At 41.7% G+C, this 10,947-nt stretch overlaps 4 protein-coding genes and 1 long non-coding RNA gene across 13 annotated transcripts in view; 3 read left to right on the top strand and 2 right to left on the bottom strand.

Annotated features, from left to right (window-relative positions):
- The first annotated feature begins 193 nt into the window (after positions 1 to 193).
- LOC105462422 (protein RMD5 homolog A) lies at positions 194 to 3,272 on the top strand. 5 transcript variants are annotated; one of them, XM_011708994.1, is made up of 7 exons: positions 194 to 399; positions 1,076 to 1,359; positions 1,521 to 1,658; positions 1,753 to 2,051; positions 2,135 to 2,237; positions 2,325 to 2,479; positions 2,556 to 3,272. In XM_011708994.1, exons 1-7 carry the CDS (start codon positions 234 to 236, stop codon positions 2,635 to 2,637), a joined length of 1,227 nt encoding a protein of 408 aa, XP_011707296.1. In that variant the 5' UTR covers positions 194 to 233; the 3' UTR covers positions 2,638 to 3,272. The 5 variants fall into 5 exon arrangements, with proteins under 5 accessions (XP_011707296.1, XP_011707297.1, XP_011707295.1 ...); XM_011708995.1 differs by having other exon boundaries at positions 2,135 to 2,249; positions 2,574 to 3,272; XM_011708993.1 differs by having other exon boundaries at positions 2,135 to 2,249.
- A 217-nt stretch (positions 3,273 to 3,489) lies between these two features.
- On the top strand, positions 3,490 to 4,573 carry LOC105462420. 3 transcript variants are annotated; one of them, XM_011708991.1, is made up of 5 exons: positions 3,504 to 3,583; positions 3,660 to 3,704; positions 3,811 to 4,178; positions 4,283 to 4,415; positions 4,479 to 4,573. In XM_011708991.1, exons 2-5 carry the CDS (start codon positions 3,689 to 3,691, stop codon positions 4,535 to 4,537), a joined length of 576 nt encoding a protein of 191 aa, XP_011707293.1. In that variant the 5' UTR covers positions 3,504 to 3,583; positions 3,660 to 3,688; the 3' UTR covers positions 4,538 to 4,573. The 3 variants fall into 3 exon arrangements, with proteins under 3 accessions (XP_011707292.1, XP_011707294.1, XP_011707293.1); XM_011708990.1 differs by having other exon boundaries at positions 3,490 to 3,704; XM_011708992.1 differs by having other exon boundaries at positions 3,490 to 3,704; positions 3,778 to 4,178.
- A 123-nt stretch (positions 4,574 to 4,696) lies between these two features.
- On the bottom strand, positions 4,697 to 6,817 carry LOC105462419. Its single transcript, XM_011708989.1, has 3 exons — positions 6,373 to 6,817; positions 5,716 to 5,939; positions 4,697 to 5,427 (listed from the first exon to the last, which is right to left on the bottom strand). The coding sequence occupies exons 1-3, from the start codon at positions 6,669 to 6,671 to the stop codon at positions 4,979 to 4,981; spliced, it is 972 nt and encodes a 323-aa protein (XP_011707291.1). The 5' UTR covers positions 6,672 to 6,817; the 3' UTR covers positions 4,697 to 4,978.
- Positions 6,818 to 6,996: 179 nt separating this feature from the next.
- LOC105462416 lies at positions 6,997 to 7,688 on the top strand. The gene is made up of 2 exons (XR_976053.1): positions 6,997 to 7,085; positions 7,523 to 7,688. It is a non-coding gene; the product is annotated as an uncharacterized LOC105462416 (long non-coding RNA).
- LOC105462417 (M-phase inducer phosphatase) overlaps positions 7,117 to 10,947 on the bottom strand; it is a 48,232-nt gene continuing 44,401 nt past the window's right edge. For all 3 annotated transcript variants that reach the window (XM_011708985.1, XM_011708986.1, XM_011708987.1), the window contains one exon: positions 7,117 to 9,874. In XM_011708985.1, coding sequence (XP_011707287.1) covers positions 8,315 to 9,874 — 1,560 coding nt within the window. In that variant the 3' untranslated portion in view covers positions 7,117 to 8,314. The remainder of the gene's footprint in view (positions 9,875 to 10,947) is intronic.

The following is a 10,947-nucleotide window of genomic DNA, read 5'->3' as shown; positions in this document are numbered from 1 at the left end:
CACGCATGACGGTCCACGTAAAAGGCCGCTCTACTAATGCTCCTCTCTGACATCGGCTTGCAGGCTCTATCACATACACGCGACAAAGTGTCACCGTGCCAACACGAGGCGCACGTGCGCCGACAGCCAATGAGAGCCGTTCAACGAGCCGTCGTTACGGTTACACGTGATATCAGCCTGAACTGCCGCCTGTGGGTGAGATACATATTTGGTTCGCGCTCTCCACGGTGCAAATGTCAATCGCGAGAGGTGATACAATAATAATGGAGGCTTGTAATGCCGTTGAGCGCGAGGTAGATAAAGTTCTGTCGAAATTCGGCGCGATAAATGAACATGCGGAGACGGTGTTGCGCGACCTGATAAACCACATTCAGTCTTTGAAAAAAGACCTGGAGGAAGGTAAACGCGGCCGTGATCATTGGCATTCCTCTTAAGATCCCCGAAGATCATTGTCTTCAATCCCGTTCACTCGATAGTTTTTATCGTGCAATTCGGAGGGCACGTCGCGTCCTCGATTCTCGACAGACCAAATTGATTCTCCGATGGATAGATTGTTTGATTTATTAACACAGTGTCTGCAATTTCATTGTTTGGAATCGACTAACCTCTAAACATAGCTCTGCATATTGTACACTATTACAGCTTAGTTTTGCGCGTTTACATAAATCATAGTGTAATTTGCAATTAAATGTAAATTATTATATTTTATCATCCTATTATATATTTATTTATCCTGTTACTTTTATCGTTACTTTTATTATTTTCTCAATACTGAAGTATTATTTCCTGTATTTGTCATTGGTTGCAAATCATCCTGTCATTGAAATGCAATCCGATGTATCTACACAACTGATGTTAAAACGACTTAGATCTTTTAAATGTGGATTTATGTGATACCCGATGAAAAGGAAATAAATTCTATTTTTCATATAAATTGATTTCGTGTGGAAAACTATACATATATAAATATCTGAATATATATAATTGACAAATATATGATATTTATATATTTATTCTTTTACAAACAGAACAAATATTCGACTTTTCTTATAAAAGCTGAATATACTTTTATTAGCGCCACCCAATCAGGAACAAACGGCCGGTCAAGTACAAATGTTAAAGCAAGCAATGACAAAGGTACGCGATACTGTACAAAGACTGGCAACGGACCATCGCGATCTGCACAGTACAGTGTCCAAGGTGGGCAAGGCGATAGACAGAAATTTCATTGCCGATTTCGCCAGCACCAGCAGGGAAGATGTGTTCTCTGGACCCGAGAAATCTCATCTCCTCAATCAAATTATCTGTCAGCACTTTTATCGGCAAGGGATGCTAGATATCGCTGATGAATTAGCAGTGGTAAGTTTCCTTTATCAAATCTATATATTTAATTTGTTTTAGTGCAAAATTATTACACACACACACACACACACACACACACACACACACACACACACACACACACACACACACACACACACATATATGTATACATACTGTAATTGGAGAAATATTTACAGGAAGCTGGCATCAAAACCGACGAAGGCAGAAAGGAACCATTCACAGAATTGAACTATATACTAGATTGTCTAAAACAGAGAAATCTCGAACCGGCGTTAGATTGGGCTAAGAAACACAGAGAAGCACTCTTAGCGCAGGTAATTACTAACTCGCGAGCGTGCACCGCAGTTCTATGTTACAGCAGACGTACATCGTTAAGTTGCATCGTAAATTTCTCATTTCTTCTTCCAGAATTCTTCTCTCGAATTTAAACTACACAGATTACATTTTATAAGATTAGTCCAACAAGGTCCTAGCATGCAGAGAGAGGCGATACTGTACGCCCGTCAGAATCTCACGCAATTCGTCGGACGTTACGAGAAAGAAGTGCAGTCTCTAATGGGGACGTTACTCTACTTGCCACACGGGATCCATCAGTCTCCCTACAGTCATTTATTGGATCCAACATTGTGGCTCGAAATACATGACGTTTTCACTAAAGAAGCGTGTACATTATTAGGCTTAAGTGTGGACAGTCCATTGTCTGTTTGGTACGTATATATGTCTTATTTGCTCGTAATTAAGGGAGAGAGTTTTAGCCGGCTAAAACATGGATGATTTGTCCGATTTGCAGTATCAACGCGGGATGCACTGCGCTACCTGCGCTACTGAACATCAAGCAAGTCATGCAGCAGAGGCAAGTTACCGGTATCTGGAGCGGTAAAGACGAGTTGCCCGTAAGTACCGAGGCACGTATACACATCGAGATGCGTAATAGTTGTCAGGACACTCGGAAAACATTCCCGATTCCCTTTTCCGTGCAGATCGAGATAGACCTGGGGAAGCAGAGCCGCTACCATTCAGTTTTCGCCTGCCCTATACTCAGGCAACAGAGCACAGAGAACAATCCGCCGATGAAGCTGGTTTGCGGCCACGTAATTTCCCGAGACGCGTTGAACAAGCTCGCCAATGCGAATAAGTAGGTGCTACGTACGCGGGCAGGCCGAAGTACACTGGTGCTCCCTAAGTGCTGATTTAAAGTCACTTTTTAAAAGAAATCAATTTATTTCCAGGTTGAAATGCCCGTACTGCCCGGCGGAGCAGAATCCCGAGGATGCGAGACTTATTTACTTTTAAGCTGTGATATACCTACCTAACACATATAGTAATATATACTTATTATGTATATTATAATGTGTGTGTATGTATAACGACTATATACACATGTCAGAAAATTAGTTTTGCAGTTTCTTTGTAACGGATTCTATCGCGTGCAGAAGAATAATACAAATTACATGCAATAATTGGAGAATTATAAATCCATATTTTACACAACTCGTCGTCAGAAATCACCATTAACGTAACGTTTTCTGTTCGTCCTAAATATCGAGATCGACTATCCATTTTTTCTTTTTTTTTTTTTTCTTTAAACGAAAATACAAGTCCTAATTGCGATCAACTTTATGCAGTCTTTTTTAAGGAAAAAAAGGTTCTCGGATATCGAAAGAAAAACGGAGGAACTGTGATAGTGTTTTACTATTTATGGGGTAGTTGTAATTACACAATTATATATTGTTGGTAGACAATTTATATAAATATATTACTTCTAGTGTATAAGTGACTTCAGCTTTGTACGCGAGTGATGACTTAAGGGCCATGAATCTAACGACGCCTAACAGATTTGTTACAGGATCTTCGTAAACTTATCCGTTTCTCATTTCGATTGTATGTACTGGCTTACTATAAGTTAAATGAAAAGATCATTTTGTAAATGTTTACGCATTTATTCCACATTTCCCGCATCGTGATTTATAATATATCATCAATTCCGAAATAAATAAGAAATATATTACAACGTAAAATATTTCTAATATGTTGATAAAAATTAAAAATAAAAATTTATGCCGAAATCCTGTTTATAATAATAAAAAAGAAAGAGAATTTTAAATCGACGGCTATCGGAGGAACGCTCGCCTATTCCGCGTACGGTATCGATCAAACGAGAATAAGAGAACGCGCATACAGCGATTGTGACCAACGTTCGTTCGAAATCTGATAGGATTCGTTCACCCGAATTTAACAAGTATTGAGGAGAAATGTTAAAGTGTCTTCATTTCTCACACAAAAAACTACACAGTGACCACATAATATTTTTTCAGATATAGCTTTAGTGAGATCTTTTGATAACATGAAGAATTCGACAGGTAAGCTAACATCTGTGTCGATCAAAATTTAATAAAAAATTTAATAAAAAATCGATTTAATAAAAAAAAAAAGATTAATATGATATTCCATTCGTTATTCTTCGAGCCAAATCTGGATCATCGATGCTACCGACCCTTATACGATCTACTGAACGTCGAACCTTTAATGAAAAAACCGATCCCGTTGAGACATTGCCCCGCATGATCGGTGAATTATCGATTGATGAATGTGCGAAGCGAAACATCGTCAGTAAAGTAAATCAAGACTCTACAATTGGAGAAAGAATCACGGAACGCGATTCTAAATTGAGGACGGCCTCTCTGTACGATGTCGATAGAATGTCATTCGAGGAACTGCAAGCTTCTCTACGTAGAATTACGGAAAATCCGCGACAACCGTTTTCATTTCTGACGAATATCTCCGATGAATTCGCGAGTGACAAACATTTGTCGACGAACCCTACGGAAATCGACGTAAATATAAAAGAATGATTTAAAGTCATTCTACTGAAATGCAAAATAGTCACGTGAATATATTTAACGATTATAATTTAATTTGGAATTATTCATTTGTCCAGATGCAATTGGCTGCTGTAGCACAGCGTATCGAATCGAGTAAAATTTTATTGGAGGAAGCCAAATCTCACATCGAAAACATATATCTTCGCGCTAGGCAAAATGATGTTTGCCAATTGTGGAAAATACCCAACAGTAAATATCGATATTTATCGATTAATTCGCTTGTATATAATTCAAATATTTCTGTTTTCACAGTTTACGATGATAAAGCCAAAGAAGAGTCCGTTAACTGTTTTAATCCTGCAAGTTCATAAAGATTATACTTAAATAAAAGATTTTCAAAGGATAAATTCTTTATTTATAATATATATATCGCGACAGAATTTAGAGATATTATTTATTAAGATAACTATAATGTGATGATCCCGAATAAAAATTGTAAAATATAAAATTCAGGCTGAAAGCGCTTAGCGTTTGATTTGCTATTTATATACGTATATATAATGTGTACACGTCTCAAATATATGAGTTCATGAAAATAGAGTTCAATTGCCTTTAATTGCTGCCAGAGCACGGACCAAATTGCCGTGCTATCTGCGATGTGTCATCACAGTTCGCCGCGGGCAGAAAAAGAAAAGAAGAAATTCATCTTAGTCTCTTATAAAGAATACAAAGTAAAGCTGCGCAGTGTGTATAATTACACAAAATAGTAATAATAATAATAAATAAAAATAGAAAGCAAGACAAGCAAGCTCCTATGTTGCCCCTTCCCGTGTGAAGCGGGCGGACAAAATTTCCGGGATCATGTTGACCTCGTTGTTGATCTTCCCGTACATGCACCAGTCTACGTCGCTCGGACTGGCGTCGACGATTTTCGACGGCTCGATGGACTCGGACTGATCGTCGCAAACGTGCTGCGAATCGCCGTGATCGTTCTCGTCGACGGACCACTGCGACGCGATCTCCTTGAACGGCTGCAGGCAGCTCGCGTTTTGCCGTATGTTCTCCAGTTCCTCGTCGCATAGGCGCTCGACCTCCGACAGCCTGTGCCTGTAGGCGTCGACGAGCACGCGCTTGTACGTGTTGTAACGTTGCTCGGCTTGCTCGAGGGCGTGTCGGTCGTGGTACTTGGCGAGATTCTTCTCGTACTCGAGTATCGCGAGTTCCCTGATGCTCCGTTCCGACGTGAAGTCGACGATGTTACCTGTGCAAATTTGCCACGTAAACGTTAATTATTAATTTCGGATGTAGATGTAGATTAAATCAAGCGAATAGGAGACGAAAGAAGCGTAGATTTACGATTTAATAATCTTTTAAAATTAATCCACTACTTCAAAGATTTATTTAAAAATCTAGGGTTTCCTAAGATTTGTTAACGTTCAAGGATTTACAACTTTTTTGAAACACACTTCTATTGATTTCCTTTTAATCCGCTTGTTTTTATAAGGAATAAATTGAAGAGTATAAGCTACAAAGTTAATTAATTAAATACTGGTGATCCCCAAATCGCTCGAGAGCGGCGATTCAACGGCATAAGCCGCAGCAGCGGCTCGCGCGGCCGCGGTTGCCTCTTCGAACGCAAGTGCATCGCTTCTCTCACGTAAAAGCTGAAACTCCTCCTTCTCCTTTCTCCAAAGATTCATCTCCTTGCTCAATTTTTCCTGGAGGCTCGTCATCTCCGACCGCAGCTTCTCAGCGCGTTCGTGAAGGAGAGATCTAAATGAAGTATTTTTATCTGGCGAATATAAAATAATAATTTTACCTTGCCTAAGAAAAAGTTAAAAAAGTTGAAGTCACAGGGACATATTAGCATTTTTATACTTTCGAGAATGATCTCCGCACCCGAAAAGAGTGCACTTTCACTCGAACGGAGTGCGATTTCACACAAATTATAGAATGCAACTTCACTTCTTGTTAAATTGTGTTTGAGTCGTTTTGGCTTATTTTTCATTCTTTGAGTTTTAAAAAGTTTATATTACGAAACACAATTCACAAGATCTTTATCATAAAATACCTTCGTAAAGTGGAACTAAAAACCATCGTAATTTCCGTTAAAAAAGAGAGAAAGAGTGAATTCTGTTAAATTATTTCTCAAAATATTTCTCATTAAAAATTTCAAGATTATATATAATTGACAGGTATATAATACGAGAATTCTCTTTCGTAGTCGACGACTAATTCTGGATCTGTTGCGAGAGGAAGTCGAATCTCCGTTCGCTCGACGTCGCCCGACAATCCCTCGGATGCATCGTCCTCGTCCGACGTCTCGATGTAAATCGCGGGCACATTTTCGTGATTAATCACGTTTTGCGTACTTTCTTTCCGCGTGTCGTCGCGTTTCTCCAAGTGACATTTATGAATTTTGCAGTCTCGAAACTCCGAATCTTGAGATGCATCGTTCAAGATGACAGACGCTTCATCCATCGAGGAGACGCGCTTGTCATCCATCACGTTTCGTTCTTTTTTTTTTTTAATTCAATCGAGTATAGAATTCACGAGGAGTATCGCTGACTGATGACAAAATTTCACGATTTATTAATCTTAAAAAATTAATCTTGGGGATAAATTGCACGCGCTTCCGTTTTGTTTCTGAGAAATAAAATGTGCGATCGCAGCGGCAACGTTTCAAATCTGTGGCAAAGTGACAATATCTTTAATTAAGAAATTTTTAAATGCAAAAGATATTACTGTGTAATGAGACTATGCATCATAATAACTCGTCTAATGCACGTACAATGTAATAATAAAAATGCCTGAATGAACGTTAGAAATGGGAAAATATATGGAAGAGGTGTAAAATATTTGTTCGCAGACAGATGAGAAGTAGAAAAAGAAATATACATCGTATTTGCATTGCGTGGCGTAAATATTTATCTATATAACGTAAAAATAATTTTTACAATGTAACAACAAAAAAATTTGCACATATAATAGTATTTGCATCACTTGGCTCAATAGAAAAATTTCACGTAATTTGTGTTATCGATTAATCCTTAAGTACTTAACGCGCGGTAAAAAGCTTTCTCCCTCTCTTTTTCTTCTTCTTTCCGAAAAGAAAATTGAGCGAAAGAAAAGCAGATTTTATGCTAGATCTTAAAAATTTTAAATCCTTTCATCAAACCGCGCTGATTCTTCAATTCTTCTTTTTAAAGTAAAAAGTACAATCGAAAGAAACGTCAAGTCGCGTTGATCCGACGCGAGTACTTGAGGATTAAACTTTTTTTTTGTGTGTATATTAATAATACCTTTTTTTCATCAAATTGCAACAACGAATTGGTAACACTTTCTGGAATTTTCAGAGTCGACCGTAAGCGTTTGCTTTAGAGAAATTCGCAAAGCAATACCGACAATAAAGATACAGAGATCGACGTGATTAAGTCGTCGAAGTCCCAATCGTATGTTCTATATACACAATGAGATGTTACCCGACGTGTAATAGACATGAAAAAAGAAATTTGCAACGTACATTCACGACATCATGTCCCATCCTTTTTACCCTGGTATCTCTCTCGAGTCGGCACGCGGATATATTGCATTGTTTGATTACAAAAAAATGTCCTTTAATTACAGAATGACGCGTATGTATAATCCTATCTGTTATGTGATTTTTTTTCTATGTACAAATTTCGATCTCGGTGGGGATGTGTGAAAAGCCGCAACGATAGCAACTTAAATCGTCGAATGTCGAAAATGCAATCTAAGATAAATTCTAATCGATCTTGGCGTACATAACTAAACCGCTAAATTACTAAGCTTAAGTATTAAGATCGATTAGAATCTAAATATCGATCGAAATGACATTTACATCTACATTTTAGATCATATAAGACACTCGTAGAAAAATTCCTCGAGTCAGTCATATTATATAGCGCAAAGAGCGACCGAAAAGTATTAAAAAGAAAAATTATTATAAAGTAGTCTCTTTACGCTATTTGCACTTTAGCGACGCGCATGGCGCGCGCGTATTTGATATCCCGACCGTCTCTGAGGACGTTCAACGTCTTAACGATTCGCGACTAGTACGACGGGAGTAGATTGAGCCTTAAATTAGAAATTAAATGTAGAAAGAAAGAAAGACGAATGTGTTCGCTTTAAAAGGCAAAACGCTCGAGATTCGTTCGCACTGTCTGGCTGATCCCTTTGGTCTTCTCCGGCTGCCAGCTCTTGCTCTTGCTGCGAAAGAATCGGTACTCCTCCTCGTGATTCGGGTGCTTCATCGGCTTGTAACCCTGCGGCGAGCAAAACTCCTTCTGCTCGCTGTAAAACATCTTGTAGCCCCCCAGCAGGAGATAAATCTCCGGATAGTACAGCGCCGGGTAGTGCTCCTTGTTGCACGCGCGGTCCAGTCTGCGCAGAGTCCTCGAGAGATTCGGCCCGCGCTCCCACGAGAACTCGCAATGGAACACGAGTACGTTGCGCCTGTCGGTGTCGAGCTGGATCTTGGGAACGGTATCGGCCAGGTGATCGAGCATGATCTGCTGGATGAGATCTATGTTGTAGATGTTCACCGACCCCTGGATGTGGCCCGCCTCGTACTCGTACGGATAACGGCAATCGATGATGTTGTAGGAGCCAACGCGATCGGCGAACTCGCCGCGTAGGAGGGCCGCCAACGTGTCGGGCGAGATGGTCTTCAGATCCGGGTGCATGCCGCTCGGCACGAGCGGCATTATACACGGCTTGCTGAAGTCGCCGATGAGATCGGTGTCGGTGACGCTGCGGTGGATCGCCCACTTGATGTTCGTGTGCGTCTCGCTCAGGCCCGCCCTCGACTCGGACAGGCTCCTCTGCAGGGCGATCTGCGAGTGCGTCAAGGTGCTCGTGCGTCTCGCCGACACGGGCGTCGTGTTCGGGCACAGGCCGTTGGACTTGCGCGATCGTTTCAGGATCGACGTCTCGTCCTCCAACAGATCTTCCGACGGCCGTTTGTAAGATCGGACGGAATGGAGATCCGGCGGCGAGATCTCCATTTGGAGTCTGTAGTAGGGTGCGGATGCCTCGTCGTAGCTGTACGTCCTCATCACCGTCCTCTTCGAGCAGCTCGCCGTCGGCGAGCGAAACAGGCAAGTGCGGATCTTCGACAGCGGCGGCAGCTTCTCCAGCGACGGTGACCCCGCCGCCGTCGGCGGCGACCGCGCCAGCGACGGCGACCGCGCCAGCGGCGGCGACATCGTCTTGATGCTCCGCTTGTACATGCCGCTCTGCACCGACAACCATTTCTTGACTTTCGACGACAGATTCCGGGAGAAGTCGGGGGTCGTCGAGACGTCGTAGTCCGTCGATCCCTCGGGCGCGACTATGTCGCCGGAGAGCAGCTTCGAGATGCCGCTCGGCAGCTGCATCTCCTCCTCGTCCGTGGTCTCCATGTCGTTGAGCTCGCTCACGAGCCCGTCGTCCATGCTCTCGTATCCCGACGACAGGCTACGCAGCAGGGACGAGCTCTTCGAGTATTGGTAGTTCATCGGAGAAAGTACGGGATGCGAGCACATTGAATATTCCATGGGTATACTCCTCCTCGACATCGCGAACTCCGCGGAGTAGAATTCGCGCCGCTTCTTCGCCTTCTCGCTGAGCGGGCTCGACGGGTGGCCGCTGTCCTGGCTGTTCTCCTCGTAAACCTCCAACGGTTGTCGTACTTTCTTACTGCGCGCCTGAAGGAGTACGACAGTAAGCAACAAATTCGCTGCGATTTTTCAAAAGAGAAATGAAACATTGGAAAAGGAGCACGCGGTGTATCATAATAAATTACGAGAGTTCAAAGAATTGAGAATAATTAAGGAGGGTGAATATATAAGTATATCAAAGAAGAGCAAAGAGAAAGAAATTAATCCTCAACATTTTATCAGACATCCTGCGCATACAATTAAATTGAAAATCGAACCGGCGACTTGCTTAATCCTCGCAAGGAAATCTGTTTCCGGTGATTTTTATCGATTATCGGAAGGAGGGGGAGGGGGGCGGAAAAAGCAAGGAAAGCGTGTCGTGTGTACGAGTCATAGATGCGATCGCCGTAAGAGGACGAGGACGGGGAAGAAGGAGAATGCAGGTAGGACCGCTAATCGAATCGACAGCGGTCACACTCGAGCGTGCAAGGTGTGTCGCATGTATTATGGAAAAAAAAAAAAAATAAACAATCAGAGGTCAATGCGCGCGGAGTAGCGGAACGGAAGATAATTTCCTTCCTCTATCTTTTTTCTTCCCTCTCCATAAAAGAACCGAGTCCCGCTATCTCCCGACCGGCGTGAATCGTCGTCGTTAAAATCAATGTACCTCGGCGGGTGATAAGCAACAGCTGCACGACGCGCGGCATTCGGCACGCGAGCCGGATTTGTCGTACGACCTTAATCGCGGAAACGACAGTATCTACCCCCGGAATGCGTGCACAATATCCGGAATCGAAAATTGAATATGCATGGAAGGCGTAAAAAAATCTCGCCCGATCTCGCGGCGGCGGATGCCCCGAATAATTTGGATTTTAAATTCTCGTGTCGCTGTAAGATCTGTCGGTCGATATCGAGACTCGATACAAAGTTCTAAAATTAGCTATTCAATGTCAAACATATATCCTTATTTCGTGTAGAGAAAATATCGCAAAAACAATTCTGTAATTATTAGAGAAAATAAATATTGAATATTCTACATTAACGAAGATTAAATATTCTGTTACGTATGTATAAAATGTCGAATTGTTATATTTATTCTTTAAAATTCTTTTGATAATACT

Source organism: Wasmannia auropunctata, unplaced genomic scaffold, assembly GCF_000956235.1.
Source record: "Wasmannia auropunctata unplaced genomic scaffold, wasmannia.A_1.0 LD336099.1, whole genome shotgun sequence".
NCBI lineage: Eukaryota > Metazoa > Arthropoda > Insecta > Hymenoptera > Formicidae > Wasmannia > Wasmannia auropunctata.
Note: the sequence above shows the minus strand (reverse complement) of the source record. Positions and strands in the feature narration are given on the sequence as shown.